The sequence below is a fragment of the Gasterosteus aculeatus genome, chromosome X, assembly GCF_964276395.1.
Source record: "Gasterosteus aculeatus chromosome X, fGasAcu3.hap1.1, whole genome shotgun sequence".
Taxonomy (NCBI): Eukaryota; Metazoa; Chordata; class Actinopteri; order Perciformes; family Gasterosteidae; genus Gasterosteus; species Gasterosteus aculeatus.
Genome location: NC_135698.1, coordinates 14,785,776 through 14,810,086, shown reverse-complemented (window position 1 = coordinate 14,810,086; position 24,311 = coordinate 14,785,776). Strand labels below are relative to the sequence as shown.

General features: G+C 45.1%; 1 protein-coding gene across 3 annotated transcripts in view; it reads left to right on the top strand.

The window, feature by feature from the left end:
• Positions 1-21,750, top strand: part of LOC120809504 (copine-8) — a 37,739-nt gene extending 15,989 nt beyond the window's left edge. Inside the window, exons 1-17 of one of the 3 annotated variants that reach the window (XM_078082906.1) lie at positions 525-710; positions 2,212-2,251; positions 5,881-5,957; positions 8,141-8,204; positions 9,816-9,919; positions 10,729-10,833; positions 11,238-11,279; positions 11,994-12,069; positions 13,877-13,933; positions 14,252-14,313; positions 14,567-14,613; positions 15,821-16,002; positions 17,895-18,022; positions 18,420-18,522; positions 19,261-19,318; positions 19,831-19,904; positions 20,263-21,750. In XM_078082906.1, coding sequence (XP_077939032.1) covers positions 691-710; positions 2,212-2,251; positions 5,881-5,957; positions 8,141-8,204; positions 9,816-9,919; positions 10,729-10,833; positions 11,238-11,279; positions 11,994-12,069; positions 13,877-13,933; positions 14,252-14,313; positions 14,567-14,613; positions 15,821-16,002; positions 17,895-18,022; positions 18,420-18,522; positions 19,261-19,318; positions 19,831-19,904; positions 20,263-20,475 — 1,452 coding nt within the window. In that variant the 5' untranslated portion in view covers positions 525-690 and the 3' untranslated portion in view covers positions 20,476-21,750. Of the gene's footprint in view, positions 1-524; positions 711-2,211; positions 2,252-5,880; positions 5,958-8,140; positions 8,205-9,815; positions 9,920-10,728; positions 10,834-11,237; positions 11,280-11,993; positions 12,070-13,876; positions 13,934-14,251; positions 14,314-14,566; positions 14,614-15,820; positions 16,003-17,894; positions 18,023-18,419; positions 18,523-19,260; positions 19,319-19,830; positions 19,905-20,262 lie in introns of those variants that run through there. The other 2 variants (XM_078082903.1, XM_078082905.1) reach the window with 2 other exon arrangements.
• Positions 21,751-24,311: the final 2,561 nt, after the last annotated feature.

Here is a 24,311-nt window from a genome sequence, read left to right as displayed (position 1 = left end):
TCGACACACTTTGAGGGGGGGGGGGGGTGAGGGAGGGGCGGTACCTCCTTTGCTCCTACTGAGGTTTCTCCCATTTTTTGTGTGTGTGGGGGGGTCCTTATCTGAATGGATCAGACCAATCGGCTCTATAATTGACTCTCTGGTTATTAAATAAGATCACGTGAATCATGACGGAGGGCGAATAGAATGTGAAGCACACCTGTGCATTCCGCTGTGTTGCGTAACAGCAGCTTGTTTTTGTTGCTCTTATGGAACGGCATTAGCCCCCCCCCTCCTCTCAAAGAGCGTCTCCCGGTTTTGTCTGCGGGCCCCTTATCCTACATGGCATGCTGTCAGTAGGAAGAAACGCTGCAGCTCTCCCTTGTACACGCTCCGCTGCACACACACACACACACACACACACACACACACACACACACACACACACGGATGTGGTGGCACACCTGAGACGCCCAGATAGGTGGAGGTGACGGAGAGTAAATAAAAAGGTGGATGTTAGCGGATCACATGGTTTGCAGGATGTTACTTTGCAACGGATGCTCCTGCATCCTCTCACGAGCCCAGTGATGCCGTCAGCCGGGAGCCGTTCATCTGAAATATCTAGTATCTAGCTTGGTGAAGAGAATGTCGTAGGCTTTAAAGGAAACACAATCGTCCACATCCCGTGTGTGAGAAATAACTGAACTGTTGATGGCTGAGTTGCATTGTGGGTAAGGCTGAAACCTCGTTTTGTCAGGCAAGAAGAATGTGTGAAATGAAAAAGATGATATCTCTGCTGCATCGGTTTTCATCCTTTTCTTAAAAGTACTTTCCATTGGGAGTTGGACAATGGGACAGGAGCGCGGCCATAAATTGAGTATTCTATTAATTCAGCCTTTTGTTGAATCGTCTATTCCAGGTTTAGTCAGAACTGGACCACAGACGGCTGCAGATGGGTGATGGGTATATGATGGAGGGAATTTGCTGTTTGGGATTCCATACAGCATAGTACAATGTAAAAAAATCAATCAGTTTTTCGCTTGTTCAGGTCCTCTGAGATCTTTTTCTCACAACAAATTTTTGCCCAGGGAAATCAGCCAGAGTCTTGACTTCCATGTCCTGTAAATGCCAGAATCCCATTGGACCGCACTGTGTGTTCGGGGTCAAAGTCCCACGTGGCTGCATATCAGGGCAGTGTGCCGAGCTTTGGATCGCTCTCGCCATTTCTAATAATGTCCTTTTGTGAGCAATTTGCTGTGAAAGCTGTTAGAATGATTAGTCTTTAAATGGCGTAATGAGATGTATCATTCATCTCATTCTTAAGCAATAAAACGGCTCCTCTTTGCTTCTGCCAAATGCAATTTAAATACGGAGCAGTGAGATGCTTTAAACCTTTCTGTATTTCTCTTCTACATATCGGTTTGGCAGCAACATCTGTGAGGTGAACTTGTGTCACCACATTTAGACGAGAGGGCAACCGGCAAAAACCACGGTGGCGAAACCCAAAGTGACATGAGGCTTCAACACATGTAAACTACTCACACTGCTGAGGACAAATGACAATCAGTGCTAACATGAAGGCATTACGTAATGTAATAGACAACCAGCTAATGGAATCATTACACAAGTGAAGATTAGTCCCCCATGAGGTATTAAATGTGACTAGAAGATCCTCTAGGAAATTCCCCAGTTGGAATGGGACTTTGTCTAACGCTGACTTTTGAAATGGAACACCTCGAGGTGTATTCAGGACAATGTCTGAAAGAAGACATGACTCGGAAGCCAAATTGTCAGAAGCGCTCAGTGGTGTGTGTCCCTTTTCTCCTATCGTCCCCACTTTCAGTCTTCGTCTGCGACATATTTGGAACCTATTTTCAGTGATACATCTCTCCAATTATTATTTTATCCGTTTTATTTCCCTTTCTTATCTTTTATTCAACCACTACTAAAACATTCATTTCTTTAAAAAGAAAAACTTGCACGACAAAGCTTTTAAAGTCAGGAGACCACGGCCACTAATATTCCTCCACCCTTATGCTCGAAATGTGTGGGCTTTTGCTTCCTTAATCACAAGCACACTGTAAACCCGACCACTGATCAGCAGACGAGAGCCTCGCGTTAGTGGCGATGAGGTTGAGAAGCTTTTGGTCCTCCGCTGCTGATTTGTGTGTGTTTTTCTTTTGCAGTCTTTTGAACCCCCCCTCCCCCCCACCCCTCTTCTCCTCTCCGCAGGTACGACTTAGACTGCAAGAGCGACAACCTCTCCAAGCACGTGAGTGTCTCCTCCACCTCAGCTGTTCACCCATTCACGGAGACGTCATGCAGCCACATGTTTACCCTGCCGGTACAATAGCAGCCTTGTGTGAATCAGAATGCCAGACGTACGGGAGGCGTTCTGGCTCCACCGCGGGAGAGATGTTTCTGGGTCCTACCAAGGACGCTCAGAGGGTTACAGATGCTAAATCGTTATGGTAACTAAAGGGGTGGAGGTTTTCAAAACTGGCTTTTTTTCAATTGATTTGGATTTAGATTCCTTTTGGTACACATGGCAGGAAATGCGTTCATGGATTCATTTTAAAAGGAGGCTAAAGGAGGAATAAAAAACGAACAAGCTCCCAGGATATTTTCCGTTAAATTCCAGTCGGCACAACCGTCTCTGATGTCAGAAAGCATCTTCTATCATGTTACAGTTGTGCTACAGTAGCAAAAGCTTCACGGTCTAATGAACTAAACACATCTCAACAACAAGACATTGGTATGTTTTTCTTGCCGTAGGTGAATTTCTCCATTTATATATTTTTTATTTGTATTCCCTGTCTAGTCCTCAGTACACGGAGCCTCAGGTTTGAGTCTGCTTTGTGTGCACATTTTAAGGCCCAGTCTAGATGAGAATTTGTTTGTTTTTGACCAGAATTTCTTCTATTGCTCTGACTGATTCTCTTCAGAGATGATGGTCACCTGGTTAAAATAGATACTTTATCTATTTAGTGAAAATATAAAATAAAAACATAAAGTTAATTATCCTCGGAAATTATGTTACAGTTCTGAGTGTAATATTTAGATCAAATATACGATATATTAACTTATTATTTATGTGTATGTTATATAACATTCAGTCAGACCTTTTGCTGCTGTGCTTTGTAGCCGCAATGTTCTGAACCAAAAATCTGTCAAGACTGATTTATTGCCTACGCGCTCCTTAATTGTTATTATTAAAGTATGAGAAGCTTTATTTTAAGCTTTATTCGTGGCATACCTGCGCGTTCTGAGAGCTCCGTGTAGCTTTGGCAGCTAAGGCTCCGATTCCAAACGCCATTGAGCCGGCCTTCCTCAGCAGGGTCTTTCCTCCGAGACTCAAAACCTCCTCAACCTCCGCCTTCCCAGCCCTCTGCCAACTGCAGGCAGCGCCCCCCCTCCCCACCGTACCCCCCGGGCCTTCTACCGAGAGAGCGGCGTCTCACTCGCAGCGCGAAGGCCGAGGACGCTTGGGTGCCTCCTCAGCGTGGATATGTGGGACGGAGATCTGGCATGAGGCGTCGCCTCCCTCGTCCACGCGCGGTCCCTCGTCCACGCACGGCCGCTTTGGAGCACACAAAGTGAAGAAGAAGAGAAGAGAGGATGTCTCTCGTGGCGTCTAAGGCATGGGGCCCCTCTGCCCGTCGCAGCAGATGTTTTCCCCGTGACATATGGTTTGCATACCTTGTGCAGATATGGCTGGGGGGGAGGAATCTAATTAAGGGCTGTTTGTCCCGTCGGCTCGATGAGGAGGACGTCAAGGCGCTTGTCACAGCGGCCCGCGCGAGCCTTCATTTGAGTCCCGTTTGTTCTCACGTGTTCCTTCTGACAAACCTCGACTAATCTTGCTTCAAAGTCTTTATTCATTATTTTCAACTTGATGATTAGCGAGTGAATCCAGGCAGGGAAATAGCTTCTTTGTTTACAGGCAGTAATTCCTTCACGGCTATTTCATTTCTTTTATTAAATATACCGTTGCTGGAAAAGCAACTAAAATAACCTTTTAAATGTTGTTTTTTTAGTCATTGTTTGACATTTCCATTTCAATTGGTTATGGGGCAGACTTGAGTTCAAGACATTACTCAAATTCGTATTTACAACTGGGATTCCCAATCTGAGGTTCACGACCCCTTGCGGAGATCTGGAGACAAATCTTCGGGGTCTGAGATGAAGCCTCAAAATGTTTCCTTTTTCAGGCTTTCATTTAATCGTTTTCTTTCTTCTGAATGGGAATGTGAACGTTTTGTCTTCGCCTGTTTCCGGGGGGGGGTCAGATAAGTCCAGAGGGGGAGTCATCAGCATAGAGGGACTTTAGTGCAGCGGCTCTCTGGGTGCGTGCGTCACACTGGTTCCCCCCACAGACAGACGAGGGGACTTTGAATTGAGTTTGGATTGTTGTGGTTGTTGCAAATGAAAGTTTACGGACGATCTTTACAAAGCATCACAACTATTATGATTGATGAACCTGTGATTGGACTTAAAGACGAGTGTTTGAGGGGATTTCTCAGATTGTAATTCTCTTTAGGGTAAAGTGCATATTTTCATTTTCTTTCCATTTTTAGCTGTAACATTTGTTATTTTTGTTTTTGTTCAAATTGAGTTGTGTTGACTATTACTGTTGGCTGGTTAGCAGTCTCTTGATATACAGTGTATGTATTAAAACTGGACTTATATATCTACATATATACCGTGTGTATTAGATGCCTGGCAAGCAGAGGGGACGTTAAGGTCTGTAGGACTTGAGGGATTCAGCTGTGATCTCTCTTACAGGGAGGAACCTCCCCCCTCCCCGAACCTTTTCTCCCTCCCCTGCCACCACTGGGCCTGTTAATCGGAGCCGCCGCGGCCTACGGCCCCGGATATCTGAGGCACGGCGGTAGGCGGCGTTTAGCTACGGCACATCTGCAACAGAAAGAGCGTTTTCTTTTGTCTCAAGACCTCAGCTCAGGGGGGGGGGGATTTGCTCAGCACCGGCAAAGATCTTTAGAGCAGCTTTTTGCCCGCCGGACTGAACGCGGCTCATCTGTCGAGGACTTCTACATGCACGCACACACACACACAATCTGGTAGGGGAGGCCTCCGAAGCAGTGCGTGAACAATCCCTCCCTGCCTGTAAACAGACGCGTGTCCCACCCCTGTCACTCTGCTCTCCCTGATGGCCACAGGCTCCTCCTCCCTCCCTCGTAGTCACCCCGGAGTGGACCAGGGATCCGCCACATGCCGTCGATATGTTGGGCATAAATGGAAAGAACAGGGATGAGGCTAAAAAATCTGAATTTTTTATGAGGCAAACATTAAATTCAGCCGAGGAAGTCGTTGGAATGCTTTGGACGGCGAGGAGCTGCACATCAAAGCTCTCGTCTGAGGGGTCCCGTCCGCCTCTGACACATACATGGAGGAAATATACTACTACATTTAGGTGAAAGCTGGCGATTATTTTCAATGCATTATTTATTGAATGAAATGTGAGGAAAAATGTAAAATAAGTCCATTGTGATTGACATGACGAACAAGAATATTGAGTTTACTATCATATATGACAAGGAAAAGATGGCAACCTGGACCCGGAGAATGTTTACTGGAATACAATTTCAAAATAGTTGCTTATTTAGTATTTTCTGAAGGGATTAGTTGACTCGGCAGAACCAAATAAAACAATAATATTATAATAATATTTTAAACTAAATAAAAACCTAACTTTAACGGAATTTGTAATCAAACCTTTATTCTGAAAACAATTATTGCAGTTAAAAAAAGATCTTGAATTATTTTATATTATTATTTTAGTATTTGATTTAACCCAAAACCTTTCAAACTCCCTTTAAGCCGTGTGTGTGTCAGCATTGTGCATGTTTGAATCAAACCTTTGTGTGTGTTTCTGTGCAGGACTTCCTGGGTCAGGCCTTCTGCACGCTGGGCGAGATAGTCGGCTCCCTGGGGGGCCGCCTGGAAAAACCTTTGATGTGAGTAAAGTCATGCGCACAACACGCACCGACAAACAAACAGGCGCGTTATCGACACTTTCACGGCGGGGGCCGCTGCCGTTGGGTCCATTGGTTTTAAAGAGCCATTTGGGCTCAGGTTGGGTGGTTGAATTCTGGTCCGTTGATTGGCGTGAACTGAAAATTCAGCGCGTTATTTTAGGATCGCTTGTCTTTGAAGTGAAGCGGCGCGCGGCGAGCAGCGAGCGTCCCTCCGCCAAATGAGACGACTCGTTGAACAGCAGCGGGGCCCTAACGACAGGCCGTAAACACGCCGGGACGGTAAACAGCGAGTAGTCAGACAGAGGGACAGTTCACCCCAAGGGGAGATGTCAGCGACGAGCTCCCGGCCCGGAAGCCTGAGCCGGAGCATAAAGGAATATTTCGTCTGAGCACATTTCTGTGGCCCTTGAAATGTGGGCGGGGCTTCCAGGGAAGCGTCCTCTAATGCACAGGAAGGCTTCTTCCCAATCGCTCTCTGGTATCTTCTTCACATGTCAGTTTGTTTGTCACAAGCAGAGGAACCGTCATCACAGAAATGTGTGTGTGTGTGTGTGTGTGTGTGTCTGTGTGTGTGTGTGTGTGTGTGTGTGTGTGTGTGTGTGTGTGTGTGTGTGTGTGTGTGTGTGTCAGCAGAATCAATGAGTAGCTGAAGTAAGATACAAAGAAACATGATGTAAGAATGTGTTTACGTAATCAGGTTGTTTTATCCCTCCTTTGTTTCACATGTCAGCCTATTTTTAGATTCCCTTCATTATTCCACGAAGCCTGTTTGTAACTTAGCACAACTTTGTGTGTGTCTGTGTGCGCGTTCATTTGTACTCACTCCGCTGCCTCTGAGCGACACACATCTAAAGTCAGAAGCATCGCACATCTGCTCAGTCGAGCGAAGGCAGATCGCACAAATAGAGAGAAACAAAGACGCCAGAGATGCCAGTATGCTCTACACACACACACACCCGCGCACACAAACAACCCTGTCATTGTAAGATTATGTCACATCTCGCGTCCGATCGAAGTGAGCCTGAGTCGCGCAGAAGTCATTCACTACTCGTTTCACTTTTTTCAGGTCGCACGCTCAGTAACCAGAGTAGCATCTGTCCAGATGTTCATGTAGGAAAATATTTATTTAACAATCATTAACAAAGTTGCTCCCTTATCATTCTGGGGGAAACTTCATATACGGTATATCTGCTTTAGTATGTGAGGTATCGACTACCAGCATATACCACGTGCCCCTGTGTCTCTCTCTCTCTCTCTCTCTCTCTCCTCCATCTCTTTCTTCTTCCCTCTCTCCGTCCCCTCTCCTCTTTTGCCGAGCATCCTCTCTGCGCCCTCACAGTGAATTCATTTCACTGAATGCTTCCCCGGGCATCAAAGGGACGGCGTTCCGTCTCAGGTGATTGGAGGTGGAGGGGGAGATGGGGGGGGGGTGTATCAAAGCCTCGCTTCAATTTACCATCAGTTTCCCTGCTCGTGTGTTTTCGTCCTGGACGGTCCTTGGCCAGATGAAACGATCTCTCCTACGTCCTCGCTCTTGAGCCCGCGGACTGTGGCATTCGTTGGGTCTATTTTTAGTGGTCAGACTCCCTCGGCTTTATTGGCCGAATGTTACGCCTCGCCAGCCCGGGACGTAAACAAATATCGCAGCTTAAAATGTCACCGGAAGTGGTCACGTTATGGAGATGTTTCCTATTTATTTGGACAATAAATGTGAGAGAGGGGGAGAAGAGGAGGAATTTGAGTGCATGTCTGCAGGGGCCTCAGCTGATAGAGTCTTATACTGAGTTTCCTCAGTTTGAACATTTAATTGACATTTAGAATTATGTGACATTCTCATAAAGCTTCTCTTTGCCTGAAACCATTATGATTGGTGGATAAATGCCACATGGAGAGACATTATTTAAAAGTGTGGATTGATGGAATATAAAGCGAATATCCGTCAGTACAACAAAATGCAGCTCAGGTACAATACACAAACGGCATAGTCTGCTTTAAATCAGTTGATTGATTCAAAATAGAACAAAATTGTTTCTATAGACCATATTGAATTATTTGTTTGAACATTTCCCTGGAACTCGTAACCTGTCACAAAGCCAATTGTTTGAAGCTTCTGGCTACTGGGATGTAAAGGGAATATTCTGTTTTGATGTCTTTTCTTCCAGCGGGATCCCGGGGAAGAAATGCGGCGCCATCATAGTGAGAGCAGAGGAACTGAGCAACTGCAGGGTAAGAGTCCGCTGGGTTCCCATGGCGATCCAGTCAAAGTAAAACAGGCATCAGACTTTCCTCCAATTAGACCTGGTGTGGTTTTTATATACAGTCCCCTCCGAAGTGACACGCAAGGTATCTCACACAGTTGGAAAGATGGAAAGAATTCTACAACATCACAAACCAGTGGAATCACCTGAATCCGAACAATATAACCTACGTGTTATTTTGTAACTCAATTAATTTGCCCCAGATGGCTTCGCAAACTGTACAGCAGGACAAAGAGAGAGGGCTGCAGTCACCTGTTTGCGTTGGGTTTATCAAGACTTAATCATAAATCTAAATGCATTTAAACACTAATACTTCATTGCTTTACGATCGCACCAACAATAATCTCACTGTACTGCTGCAAGCCACAAGAAACCTGAAGCACACAGAACAGACCTGTGCTGAATTCTAACTAGATGAGCTCACTTTCACTAATTTGTAGTTACTTTTCTTCATGCCAGATTCAGAGGACCGGTTCTCCATCGTCGTGTACCCGTGTCGTGTTGACCTTCGGTGTCTGCGCACAGATTATTCAGATTATTTTGAAGATGCTCCCTTGGCCCAATCTGGCGTCTCCGCTAGTTCGATCCCATCAGGAGAAGGTCTTTAGTTCGGCGTCACTCAGCCTGCAGACGCATTGCGTCACTACAAGACGTTTGTAGGAAAGTGTGGTGGCAGATCTTTGATCTCAGGTGAAAGCATCGACCGGTGTCATTGTGGTGCACTTCCCTCTAATCAGAGCTTCCATCGAGCACCGAAATATGACAAGAGACGCAGAGTGAAAGCCCCTTTCTCTCCTGGCAGCACACAACATCCCAGAATGCATTGCAGCAATCAGAGTAGTTGATCGAGTCTCGCTTTTTTGGTCTTCGTCATCCTAAGAAACAAAGGAAAATTGCTTAATCAAAAACTCGGACACAGAGAAATTAATTGTAATAAATATCTTACAAGCCCTGCACATCGTTAATTATAGATTGAAGATGATATCATGGTACTAATTTGCGAATGTCCGAGGGTAAAATTAAGCATGAAGATATTAAATATAATCTTCTAATCTGGGGTCGACGTGGCGCAGGGGGTAGAGCGGGTGCGTTGGGAACTGCAAGGTTGGTGGTTTGAGTCCCGGCTGCCCCATGTCTCAAGTCGAAGTGTCCCTGAGCAAGACACCTAACCCCCAATTGCTCCCCGGGCAAAATGTAAAAAAAGCCATGGGTTTAAAGTGTAATGTAAGTCGCTTTGGATAAAAGCGTCAGCTAAAGGACCCGTTATGTAATGTAATCTCTTTTTTCCGGCCTGGGAAAGATAACGACTGAATGTCGGCTCCCAGAATGCGCCGGTTTGAGACAATCCAAATGCATCCAAATAGCCTCTCTTCTGTAATTTTCCTTGATGATTGTACTGTAATACTGAAATAGTATGCTAGTCGTAGATTTAAGTGATACCAAAAAAAACAGAAGGTTCAAATCAACCATTTAAATTGGTATTATTTCGCAAAATGTGTTTTCAGCAGTGTGTAACGATACGTTAATAGCTAAAGGGTCGCATTGTGACCTTTACCACTCTGGTGACCTTCCTCCCCAGGAGTCGGTGATGCTGCAGTTTTGTGGCAACAAGCTGGACAAAAAGGACTTCTTTGGGAAGTCGGATCCCTTTCTCGTCTTTTACCGCAGCAACGAAGACGGATCGTGAGTCGCCGAGCATTCAGCCCGTGATATGTGCTGCATCAACAACAACAGCAGCTATCTCACTTTCACACACACACACACACACATAGAGCAAGTCAACATGCCTGAAATGCACATGGACTCTGAGAGTGATTCATCATGCTCCAAAAAGCTCCCATCCAGAGGATATACGGTCCAAACTACCTATGCGCTGTTACATAACCAGCCATGCCGGACGCCGAGACATCCGCCTGGCAGACGCTAACGGGACAGAGCAGCAGAGGGAGGGTTGGGCGGAGGTAATGGGACGCGGTTGACAGAGGGGAGGACGCAGGAGACGGAGCCGAGTGAAGACGCGCGAGGAGGTCCAGCACTTTTATTCAAGTCGACTTCAGCTTTTTGTGCAGCCGGGTGTTTACTGATGAAGCCTAAACGTTGAGCCGCAGGCGGTAAAGAGCCGGACGAGGTGTCGCAGAGAAAAGAACTGGGAGCTGTTAGTATATGAATGTGTCTCAGAGAGAGGGCTGTGGTTTTTCTTTAAAGTGGTCTTTGTGGGCTGTGAAATACACATCTGCTCTGTTAAGCTCATCTTCTGATGCAGTAGGAAAAAAGCATAATAATAACTATCCGGTCCTGTTTATTTATAATAAACCAGCCGTCTGAGATGAAGAGGAGCTATTCTGATAATTATTCAAATACCCTTTATTGTCCTTTTATTGATAAGAAACTTAAACAATACGGTGGAAAGAAACTACTCAATTTTTGGGGAAATGGGATTTTGGTTAGACTATTTCGTCCTGTGTTGACAGCTTCATATGTTTCCCTCTCAGGTACACCATCTGCCATAAAACAGAGGTGGTGAAGAACACACTGGATCCGGTGTGGCAGGCTTTTAAAATCCCTGTGAGGGCGCTGTGCAACGGCGACTACGACAGGTACGGCAGAATAACACGCTGGGCTGAGAGAAAGAGCGAGTTGGATTTACAAATACTTGACCTATGAAAGAAATGTGGCTTTATCCACCGAAACCGGTTGAATTTGCTAACATTCAGTTCGTGACATGTTCAACTTAATTATATTTCCCATGAACACCTTGGTGAACAGCGTCATCAGACCCATTGGTTGTAGTTCTAGTGCAGATCTGGAGGACTTTTTCTCTTCTTATTTACGCCGGGAAAATGTGATAGTTCCCCTCTCCGTCCCCCTCATGCCCCCGCAGCCTTCCACGGACCGGCCACCAGCTTGTTCAGCAGAAACAGACCGTGAATCACTGGTGCTAATTATTTTTTAATGGGATTCTCCCCCCCGTTCCTCTCTTCCCTCTTCTCTTTCCCTGCAGGAGCATCAAGGTGGAGGTGTACGACTGGGACAGAGATGGAGGGTGAGGGAACAAAGCCCTTTTGTCTTTTTAAACTTCCTTGTATGTCCATCTCATCACTTTATCCTCCATGGCGTTCTGTGGTGTAACGATGTTCCTCCAGATTTCAGCGAAGCTTAAACAAATCAACACAACAGCATATATTTGTACGTTAAAGACTCTCTCTAGAATGTCCTTCTACACCCTCATTAGTCCCTGCAGATCTTGTGTGACAACACTCCCCACTGCTATAGATATACATTAACTATTAATACAGCGTGAACGGTCTCTTGACGCGGAGTCTTCTCGGAGTCGGTCGGGGAATGGAGGCGATGCTTATTCATTTGATGTGCAGGAGGATGATGTTTAGTTTTTAGTTAACACCAGGGGGTTTGTGACACTGAAGATATTTCTGACCCCCCCCCCCCCCTCCCTCTCCCCTCCGCCCAACCCTAACCCCTCGATGGCGACCGTGCTGATTATCTCCGTGAAATTATTAAATTGGTTGCTACGCCCACGCCACCGGTATCCAAGGAGCTCGTGCCACTGGTTCCTCCTGTGCGTCGATACTGTGAATACGGACACAAAGAGCTGAATCAAATCTCAAAGGGGACATTGTTACTGTTATTATGGGTTCTGTGATTATTGTTGTTATTATGGGCTTTCATTCTTATGCGCTGCAGTGCTTCCTACTATAATTAACATTTGGGGCTGTTTTTTTTCCTTCTTTATTTACAGTCATGACTTTATTGGCGACTTCAGCACCAGCTACAGAGAAATGTCCAGAAGCCAGTCACAGTTTCACATCTACGAGGTGATGCCCTTCTCACACACACACACACACGGTTGTACTTCCACACTCGGGAGGATTTATTATCCTCCGGTCCCGCCTGACTGTAACGCGACCCTAATTCAAATTATAGCCATGAAAACCAAGTGTTGACCCTCAGGCAGCCCTTCAAAAGAGCGAGGACCAGAGATACGGAGTAGTTAGCCAGTGAGGAAAAGGAGTTACCTCGGCGGTGGGTGGGGGGGGGGGGGGGGGGAGACAACTTTTTTTTTTTACACTTGACTTATATGTCATCTATGTTTCATTTCAAACTTAAATGCTCCCATATTTAACAAAAACAAACACCCCTTTTTTCGACGCCTGTTTTAGTATCCCTCAGTCATTAGGCTGGTCAGCGTGTGTGCGTTGGTGGAACATGCAGCGCTTTTGCAGGACTTTTTAATGCTTACCGCTCATCTTCACTGCCTCGTGTTTAGCAGCAGCTTACTAAGGAAAACTAAGGGAAAAAAAATATTAATTTTAGTTGATGTCAGCAGCCGAGGAAAAACTTTGCTCGCATTAAGCAGATCCCTAATTAGCCAGATTTGGTTTGATGAAGATGAGAGCAGGAAGAAGTAATTATAATGTACCAGTGAGGAATTTAAGTGACAATGTGAGAAAAAAAAACCCTAAGCTTCTTAAATAACTACAGACTTGGTTGTTGTGCATGTTTAAGTTAAGCCTTCTTAACATGTAATAACTGGATATCATCTTGGTCTGAAAGATGACAAAACGTACATTAAACTCGGCAGTGTTAAATTGTATTAGCGTTAACGCTTTTCTAAAACATAATTGTTTTGCTTATTTTGAATAATATACAGAATAAAAACCCTGTTTGTTCATTTTTTGCATCTCAGCACCCAGATTCATTAGATCCAAAAACTCAAGAATGTGTAATCAACTAATAAGCACTGAAGTCGGAGCGGGGACACAGTTCTAAACTGAGTTTAGTAGCAGGAGTCAGACATCCCTTCGTGTTGCTGGCAGCGTCCTTGGCGCGGCTTCCCTCGAGCACAAGTGCTGCCATACGGAAACCGGCTGGGCTCACAAAGGTCAGCTCGGCTTGTGTTCAAAGTTTTAGTGTACACATACTGTGCACGAGCAGGAGACCAAGGTGGGGAAACTACCTTAAAGACGTACCAAGGAATGCAGGAGCCGTCAGGAAATAAACAGATTTCTCACCAGTCTAATGTGAAAATTAATTAAGTTGGAATGTGAGCAGCATTGCCTGGACCTAGTCTCTCAAAATATGAACACATGAATGATTGACTGTGTGGCTCATAAAAACTGCGCTGTTCATGAAATCAAGCGCTCCCTAAAATAGCAACCAGCCGGCTGCCGAGATGCTTTGGCTTCACTTTTGGGGACCTATCTCCTCTGAGAAGTGGACGTGGTCATCACTGGCTCCGGGAGTGCTTTCTGTCCGTGGCCATCTTGTTTTCTTTTTGTACCCAGAATTAGGACGAGAGGGCGGGGCCAAGTACAAGCGAATAAAAGGTTTTTTTTTTTTTAGAGGACCAAAAAGGATATAATTAACATCAACAAGAGCGTGCAAGATCTCCCAGACCGGGCCACGCTGTGATAGTGACCTGTCAATCACAAGTTAGCTAGCTACTGCTTTAGCAACAACATGGCACCGCTGAAGCGTGTTTCTAACTGAAACGGTTCGTCCTTATGATCGCAATCAGTATTAAACTGAATAAACATGATCAGGATTTTGTGCAGCCTTAAAAAACGATATTTTTGTGACCAGGACACACGGGGGATTAAAGCTTAGTTTTTTTCTTCACAGGTTCTAAATCCAAAGAAAAAAGGAAAGAAGAAGAAAAAGTACCAAAACTCCGGAACGGTGAGTCAGAAGCTTTCGTTGATGTTTTTCCTTTCATGCATTAGATGTATTTTTAACCGGGTTTTACCTGAAATACTTGTCTATACCAGAAGTTATTTTTGTTTTATCTACACGTTTATACCCCATTTGTCGTTCATCTTAACAACACAACATCGAGACATTTAAATCTGCATGTCAAAGATCAATTTGATTGAATTTGGTGGTCGAAGATCCATGTGACCTCATCAGCTAATTCCAGCAACTTAAAACAATCATCTAATAGTTTAAAATGATGTGTCAATGACATTTTCGATGTGACTGTGTTTCCCTGACTGGCAGGTCACCCTCCTCTCCTGCCTCGTGGACACCGAGCTCTCCTTCCTGGACTACATCCGAGGCGGGTGAGTTCACGGCGAATGGACGCGTGAGGTTTTGGAGCCTTAAGCACCAGCATCGCTGGTTCACCACACGTTAAATCCGGTCGATGCCGGACAGGCTTTGCTGCAGAATCTGGGCTCCGACATTAAGAGTGACAGCTGCCGATAACCCGCCGCTTAATTACCGGCTGCGGCACGCTCCGAAACATGCTGCGGTGTAATTTTGCATGATTGATGGTTCCGCATTACCCCTCATGTGACTTGTTTTCTCTTGTAGGACTCAGATTAACTTCACAGTGGCAATTGATTTCACGGCATCAAATGGTAAGTGTTTGAAAGCTTCTGCTGTTATCAATGGAATCCCTCAAGTTTACTTTGGTGGTTATTACCGGTTAATAAACTTTATTTGATGTGAACTCTTCAGTGATTCCTTATCAGTCAGTTTTAATTGACTTATTCTAATGATCCTCCTTTGCTCAGTTGCTCAGTCAGGACAAAAAAAAGAAGAAAAACAGCTGAAAGTTTGAAAGTTATGTGAACATTATCTTTTACTTTTATCTTCTGAGGAGCTTAGTTTGACGTTTTCTTTAAACACAAGTCGTACTATTTGTGTCTCGGTGTAGAGGGAAACTCATTACACCCACGTTTTTCAAATTACATTTCCAATTCAGTGGTTATGAAGGCCCAGTTGTACCGCTGTACATTTGTCATTGACAACAATTTAATGAGGAATAAAACAAGCAATTCAGCGCTGAAGACATTGTCACCGATGAGCGATGCTCTCATTTTTGTGAGAGATTATGCAATAAGTTAATATATGTAATACGATTTTGCACATTATTATGTAACAGGAGAAATGGCTGGCTTTCTTTACTGCCATCAAATCTGAAAAAGCAGGGATGTAATGCTTATAATAATACTTATGCATGTATATATGTATATACTACTAGGAAAAAGATAAGACAAGATAAATACAAAATACAAAATGATGACATTAGAGGAGACGTCTGGCGCTTTCAGCCTCAATAACTAATGTAACTATAGTGAAAAAGAAATGACAAAACAGACTTTTGTGTGGACCATTTTTACCTTTCCTTGTTTGGATTGAAAAGCATCTTTTTGCATTTGTGGACAACAAAAAGGTTCTTTTCAAAGCCTCAGAATCACGGTAATATTGTGTTTCCTGATGGAAGTTCTTTGGTGGTCGGCAGGCCGGCGCGTCTCGTCCTCTCATTCGGGTAGGAGCCAAACCGCAGCAGAAAGCGGATGCTTTGTGTAACTTAGCTTTGCAGAATGAATCGTGGTTCCTCGTCTTCACGCTAGCCGCCGTGGTTTGAGGCTGAACTGAAATGAGATCAGTTCTGCCTCCGGTGCAGCTGTGCTCTGGAGAAATGTTTGTGTAACTAAAACTCCAGTCTGCATGTGAACCCTCTTCCACCCACTCACCTTCTTTTGCATATGTGAATATGAGTCCAGCCCAGGGGGGAGAAGGCATAATTACACTGATGCTGATGTGTGTTAAAACCACTAGGCAACCCGTCCCAGCCCACCTCGCTCCATTACATGAGCCCGTACCATCTGAACGACTACGCCATGGCGCTGCGAGCCGTCGGAGAGATCATCCAGGACTACGACAGCGACAAGATGTTTCCGGCACTGGGCTTCGGCGCCAAGCTTCCACCGGATGGGCGGGTCTCGCACGAGTTTGCCCTGGTGGGGAAAACACTTGTTCCCGGCCATTTCCATCATCCAAATACTCTGTATGATCGCACCTCGTTGATTTGTTTCTGCGTCCATCAAACTTGATTTGCATTGATTGATTTACAGCAGAGAATATGTGGCTTTGTGGCAAGAGACAGTTGCTTCAGCGCTAATTATGCTAAAAGATTTATCAAAATGTTGAATAATAGAAGTAACACATTTAGCATGAATGAAACAATGACGCTGCATGAGGCTGGATGTAGGCGCATCTTTGCTCCGGTCAAAATTCACGCCACGGGTGAATCTTTGGACATGACACACAAATCTATCGGGTTCATTCATGTGAAACGCGTGGTGCTAATATTGAACAATAAGAGGAGAATTTGTGGTATAGAAACCCGCTCGTCTGTCTTGGTGAGAGCTCATGCAACCTGCACATTTCTCATCCAACGTCACGTGGCGGTGACCTCGTCCCAGCCGCCTACTGTCGCTTCCAGATGTTGTCTGTTAAGACGGCCGCAGCGGGAAGAAGCCACCAGTGGATCCCACGTGGTTATGCAAGCTCCATATCTTGCGTGCGCCGTTTGTGCTCACGGGCAACCAAGCAGAGCGACAGTCAAGATGGTTTGTCAGTGAGATCATTTTTTAAAAAGCTCAAAACATATGGGCAGCCTCAATAATTCATAGTTTGCTACGTTGAGAGTTTCTTTTGGATATTTTGAAGCCAGACCTCAAGTTTAATACTGAGAAACCACTGCAAGGTTTAACATCCTTAAAGGGGAACGTTGTTGTTTTTGTGTCTAATCGCCACGGCAAGATTGGTGTTAAACCGTCGTCGATGTCATGGAGGGAATAATTAGTTGATTTACAGAATGTGCTGCTACAACACAGCAGATCCACAGGTTTGTTTGTCCCCAAATGTCCTCTTTTCGTCCTCTTTTCGTTCTCTTTTAACCTTTCCTGAAAACTGCTTGGACGTCACCAAAAGGCATCCGCTGGCATCCGTTCCTCATTCAGAGTAGGAAATGACAAATGTCTCACCTCAGGGTATAAAATTCTGCAACAGGAGAATCAAACTGTCGACAATTCCACAAAGTATGTACAATAAGTCCGACGGAAGATTGGGTTTCCATCCTTAAGGGCCCGCGATCCTCTTAAACCAGGCAAGGTGTTTTGATAGTATTGGAGAATGTTGGATATTGTGGCCCTCGGGGGGCCAGTTTGGACGTCTCCGAGTAGCATGTCCTCCCGCTGTGCTGCAATTCACAGCCCAGATATGGCTGTTTTGAAGGATGAAATGTAATTTCAGCCTTTTCCCCATTAAAACCTGTGCAGGTAAAATTTGCAAATATATATTATATTAACGCCGTTAACGTTAACGCCAATACAATTATATATTTGTTCTCTTTCAGGGAGATGGTGTTTACATTATTACTTTCAGCCCCACTGTCACTTAATATGCAAACACACAATATTCCCTTTTCATTTTAACTGAGATGCACAGTGTTTAAACAACTTGTTTCCCTTTAACACTAAAGGGAAACAAGTTGTCTTTGTACATTTTTGGGCTATTTTAGAGTTTGAGATATACTGTGTTGTTTGTTATTTCGCCTTGATACACAGGATGAAACCCAGAAAGTGAAATTAATAAAGACCAAAGGCAGCAGTTGCAGCAGCTGCTTAAAAACATAGAAATCATATGAAAAAGAAAGGGATTAGTCATATTTGTGTCCCTTGTGTTAAATGAGTGTATTTTATTGTACTGCTGGTGGAAATAATGTGTCATCACACATCGGAAGCAGCATGGCGTCATCTCACCAAACAAACCTACATAGTCACAAAGAGGATCGATTATGGCTCTCTTTCAAGTCAAAACAAAACTGTTTCTTTCTGGTTTTGTGCAGAATGGCAATCCACAGAACCCGTACTGCAGTGGTATCGAGGGGGTGATGGAGGCCTACTACCAGAGCCTCAAATCTGTGCGTCTCTACGGACCCACACACTTCTCCCCCGTTATCAACCATGTGGCCAGGTAGGTCCACTGAAGGTCCACTGAAGCCCACTGAAAGCTGTTTTCTTGACATTTAGAATTCATTCTCAAAAACCTTTCTTCTCGTCTACTACTTTGAGAAGAGCTCATTTTGTACTTCAATGAAATAAACAGTCATATCCTGACTTCCAAAAGGTCAAGCTTAACAAAACAGTAGATCCTACATCTCCCATAATGTACCCTTTCCTTTTAAGTTGTCGTCAACAGTTAAATGGTCTACGAATAAGGAGGCCGATTTCCACCGAAACAACAGTTTCCATCACCTTTAATTTGAATAAAAAGCATAAAAAAGAGGCTCAAAGAGAGAGAGAGAGAGAGAGAGAGAGAGAGCTGATTGACCTTTGACCCCAGGCTCTCCCTCGCTCCCCCTTCGTGCCAGGTATGCGTCGGCGATGACGGACGGCTCCCAGTACTTCATCCTGCTCATCATCTCTGACGGCGTGATCACGGACATGGCGCAGACCAAGGAGTCCATCGTCAATGTACAGTACCAGATTTACACTCAATCTCAGTACTGTATGTTTTTACTGTCCCGCCTCCACTGGTAAGACTTCGTGTTTGCCGACGCCTCTTTTTTTAACTGTGTGCCCGTGCGCTCACATCGCACTCCACCGTTAATTTAGTGTAGAGCCAAGGGAGGAGCCCCCCCCCCCACCTGTAATAACTATGCCCCCCCCCCCCACTACCTGTTATATCTCAAGCAATTTAGGGGCATTCATCTAATAAGCCGGGAAGTTATGAAACTCTAAAAAGCTCAGTTCATCACTTGAACTTTAGTCTGCTTCACTCTGCGCGACTGAGATTTAATATCACGGCGATGCGGGGGGGGGAGGGGGTGGGGCTGTTCGGCTGCAGCTCGGGGGGGGTTTAAATGAGAGTCATTTTGAAGCTGTCGAGCTTTGGGAGATTTAGACCAAGTTGTAGATGCATGAAATTAGACGAACTCTGTCCGGACGAGAGGCTTTATTAAATATCCCCCCGCCCCCCCACACATACTCCCCGCCCTCTGTCTTAACAATGGTTGAATTCTGCCATCGAGCTTCCCTCTTTTTTCTTAATGGAGCGGCAGCTTACAGTAATTTGCGGGGGTGTTTCACCGACAGCCTGCGGCGCCTCAGATAGAAAATGGTGAACAGAGAGACGGTGCCCCCACCCCCCTCCCCGTCAACCCCCTCCCGCCTTTGATGATCCTATTTTGCGTCTCTTTCCCCCCTCAACAGGCCGCGTCTCTGCCCATGTCAATTATAATAGTCGGGGTCGGACCAGCGGAATTTGACGGTAAGCAGAGTGAGGATCGTGTGTGTGTGTGTGTGTTTGCATGCACATGCATTAATCCTTCGCCTTGATTCTATTTCCTATCTCCCCTCTCACATGGTTCATCCCTTCCTTGTACAACCTCCCTCCTCCTCCTCCTCTGACCCCGGGGTCAAGCGGATGTGAAGAACGGAGGTTTTCATTCTTCTTCTGTCCCGTCTTTTCAACAGGCTTTCCACTCGCTCGCTCATGAAGCCGGTGTTGCACGATGTTCCCCGCGGAGCACACCGTTGCCTCTGGCTGACACGTATTCCAGCATGTAACCCCCCTCCACCCCCCTCCCCACACCCTCCCTCTTTGTGCCCGATGGCTTAATGCTCATTGACGTCTTATGCCACGTTTGGCATTGCCAGCACTCGGAGGAGATGTAACCAGTGACACGCTAATGGCTGCAGCAGGAATAAAAAAAACATGCAACGCGCGTTATCATCGTCTAAGATGATACAGGCCGTGACTGTTGTGCTCTCCCTTCTCAGAAATGATTGAGCTCGACGGGGACGAGGAGAGGATCTCGTCCCAAGGACGATACGCCGAGAGGGACATTGTTCAGGTACGGAGCGTCTCCCGGAGAGGACACGGGAAGTCTGAAGACATGTGGGATTTATGACTAATGGGAAACGGTCGCCGTGCTCGACCCTCCGCTGTGCTCGCGTTCTCCGTCTGGCATCGTTCTGTCCTCCTGCCGCTAAACCGCATCCACCTTTTCCTCTGTGTCCTTTTCTGGGGTTTTATGAGACTCTTTTTGCTTGTCCCCACCTTCCCTGATGTCCTCTTGGCTTAGCTTATCACATTTTGGCATCTCCTCTGTGTTTTCTCTCCTTTCCTTATTTCCTCTTATGTTTTTTTTCTCGCTTTCTGTTTCCTCATTTCCTCTCCTCACCTTGTGTCCTTTCCTCTCCTCTCAACAGTTCGTTCCTTTCAGAGACTACATTGACCGACGGGGTAACCACATCCTCAGCATGGCTCGCCTGGCTAAGGAAGTGCTCGCCGAAATCCCGGACCAGTTCCTGTCCTACATGAGGACCCGGGGGATCAAACCCGGGCCCTTGCCCCCTCCGTACACCCCCTGTCCTCCGCCTGCTCTCCACCCTCTCCTCTGCAGACGGGTAAGCCGGATCTAAAAGGCGGAGGTCCCCGCTTGGACGCCATGTTGCACGGCCGGCAACGTTTGACGGGATAACCCCGGGATAACGCCGCGTGGGATGCTTCCACTTTGTATAGGAAGGAACTTCAAAGGGTTGGTGGCGGGGGGGTCTGAGATCACCTACCTCCAGCAGGGAGTGTGGACAGGACGGACACGTACCCCCTTGAAGCCGTCAGACTGAAACACTGATTCTGCTCTTTCTATTTCCACTTCCTCTATCTTTCACAAAAATCGCTCAATGTTGAAATGTTTACAAAATTGAGGAATGGAATGGAGCATTTTTTTCAGGAGGAAATTTGTACCAATCAATGTGAAAACCTTTCAGATTCCTATTTTTCGGCTGCAGAAACTGGAAGTCTTGACTTTGTAGAAAAAACATTTTAGGCTCCGGTGCCACATTCTTCATTACAGAGCGTGTGTGTTTTTATTTTATTATTATTTTTATATAAATGGAGCATGTGCTAGTTTTAAGAGAAGCATGCACTGTTGTCCTGCACTCAGGGCTTTGTCCCTCCCACACAACCCCCCCCCCCCCGTCCACCCTCCTTTACTATCACCACCACTGCCATGTTCCATTAAGAAGCAACCCATCACCCGATATCTTCCCACGCTCCTCCTTCCTCCTGCTCCGTCCACCGGCCTCGACTCGAATGGCAGCCGTGCTCCCAGTGAGTCGGGTCACATCAAATGCAGCAGGGACTTGAACCAGCCTTTTACTCTTTTGCCAGATAACGTTCACAGGCACCGTGTCCACAGTGGGCTCTGGAAATGTGGATCTCCAAGCCCAGAAGTCAAAAATACACATCTCACCACTGACGACTTTTTATTTTATTTCATTTTTTTATGTCGCTCTACCTCTCACTTTGTTTGATATTGCCCCCCAAAAAATGTATAACAACAAAAATGTATAATAACAAAATGTCGGTGTGTCAGTCAGTAGAGTGCACAGCTTTAATTTTCTCACTTCATGACGTTTTGGCCAATCTGTAGGTTTAGAATGAAAGCACAGATCAGGTGACTCACACCTTTGTGGAAGCAGCACACTGTGAACATGGTCACAGAAAGAAGTTAACCAGCCAATGACTTGATATGAGTGGTGGCTGTGAGGCACAGTGGGGCTTTTCTTTTGGGGGGGGGTTCCATGTTGTCCAACAATGTTGTACCTAAAATCAGTTTTATTCCCTGAAGGTTTAGTACAGTAGTCGGTTGCTATTCACCTAGTTGAGGAAGTTGCCAGAAAAAAAAAAAAAAGGTTAATGCATCAACCACTTTTTATATATTTATCTAAATAGATATCCTGTGTTGATTGACAGCTTTGCCACCAGGTGGAAAGTCCAGTTAGCCACTCCGAGTGAGATAAAGAAAATGGTCATTGTCCCGTGGCAGAGCCGAAACAATTCTTAAATGTAATATAACCAACATTGGAGTCCATGGTAACAGCAAACCACGAACGTTCCAGTGTCTACAGGTGTTGAGTATTTGATATTCAAAACCTTGCTGTTCCTTTTTAAAACGGGGAAACGCTCCAATCCAAACCAGGTACTTGCACTGCCACTTTCAGCCGAGGTTTTAGGGCGAAACTCTAATGTGACCTTGCTGCTGTTTTTCCCGTTAATGTGCACATGAGAACTTCTCAGAGTGACTTCAAGCACAAGCCGTCTCCTGCCCACACATCGGACTCTCTGCTGTAGATGCTACCAGTGCTTCTTAGGGCCCCGTTCAGTCAAGGAGTCAACGTGAGAGAAGGTTTACAATGGTTTTCTAAACTTATGCCTCAAAGTCATCTCACATCTTATCGACTTATAAACGTGTAAAACATTTTCTCAGATATTTATACACTGTACAAATGTTTGCCTTTTTCTTGTGTATCGGTCAATATACTGTGTGTGTACTGCTACTTCTCGACTGATGATATAGGTTTTGTACTGAGGCCTGTAATCATATTTAAATCATGACTAGCAGGCCTTATTCATGTTTATACATAAGTTATTCATATTTAAATCATGAACGACAGGCCTGTATTTTTTATAAGCTAATGGTTAGATTATATTGTTTCAAAGTAGACCAGGTGATTCACTACGTAGCAACATTCACCTGCCGAATTTGCCACCTTGTGGAAGGGAAAGCCCTGATGTTTTGAAGTGGGGTTGATTGAGGTGCTCATTGAGTGGATGTCGACTGTCGACAGCATCAAAGTATTTTAGCCTTTTAAAAAAAGACAACGTCAGTTTAAGCGTGTGCTATAATTAGATTATTTTCACTGCTATGACTCTCAGTGAGACAGTCCTTTGTGACAGAGAAGTGGAGCTGTTGCATAATCAGTCATTTTAGTTTCTGTGTGTTATTAATTCACTCTGGAACTAAATCTTTACACCAAAGTCCCAGAATAACACAGACCGGGTTACCACCTCCACTGGTTGGGTCACCTGCTGTTTGATTCACTGACTGTGTAAAAGCACCTAATGCAACCCTACGTCAAATATTGCGAACGTTCCCTCTAAGAATAGCGTCTCATTTTTGGCCTGAAACTAAGTCCGAAAACGCTGGTTATTCATTTTGACCGAACAGTGTACCTCAGTGTGGGGACGCGTGGTCTGGTAGATTGTGTACTCTTTTGTGTTGTTGTCTAGTGGCGGATTGCACAATGTAGCACTGGTCTCACATCGGGGATTTAAAGTGGAGCAAAACCAGACTGAGCCAGATCGGTCCAGATCAGGCAGTAAGTCTTTTTTTCTACCTATATATATAGGTATTGTGTATATATTGTGCGTATGCTTTCTGGAGAGTTGACTTCTAGCAAACTGCCAAGACTCTGTGACTCTCCTCCTAAAACACAAGGCAGGGCCTTTCATTTATTCATCACGACGCAATGTCAACTTCATCTCACACCATCACTCTCGTATATACACTGTACATCCAGTAGGCCTACATGTATTTATATATGAAACATGCATGACGCTTACATAACAAGGCCAGGGTTGAATGAAGGGCTTTTATTTTTCTGCTTGTTTTCTCAGAGAATACAGGGGTTTCACAGACGTGACATCTTTAGGTCGAGGATGCAAAGTATTTCTGAGAATTTCTGAATTGATTGTACAGTAATCTGTTCTGAGATCAAGGATCATTTTGGCACTAAAATCCCCGCCGAGACCCTGCTTTGGTGATTCCCGATTGTTTGTTACAAATTGCAGCAAAGTAGTGGAAATGTTCCCCAAAACATTTACCAAATGTGACCCATAAACCTGATGATAAACGGTATTGACAATTTGACCGTTGACCGAGCTTCGGCCCCATCACCATGTCAAGCTAGAAGCTAGCAGGTGCCAATTAGCTTAGTCGGTAGCAAATTAAGCTAAAGTTAGCGATTAAAAAAAAAAGGCCTACTTGATAAACCTTTTAATGTTTTCAGCTCACTTCTTTTTCAACAAGAATCTCGTTGAGTTTATTGAAGGTTTTGAACGTGCAATTGAAGGCTGACGGCCTAAAGACGAAAGCTAACCGCTAACAGGCAAGCGGTTCAATCTACCCGACATGGGAGTGAAGAAACAGCATTTGTCTATAAGATACTATGATGAGGAAAAGTGTCCAATCAGCCTGCTAATTGGCTGTTTGGCTGCTAATCCAACATTTAGAATCAGTCCTCATCAGAGAGACTAACAGATGCGTTTAGCTGGCGTGTTGTTATCTCGAATAACATTGTTGGAATGGTTTGAGCGTAAACGTCCCCAAATTCAATCTGATATCTTGTAACCCAAAGGAACCGAAAAGATCCGCCCCGTAGAGGGATTGGGAAACTCAGCCGCATCACACGCC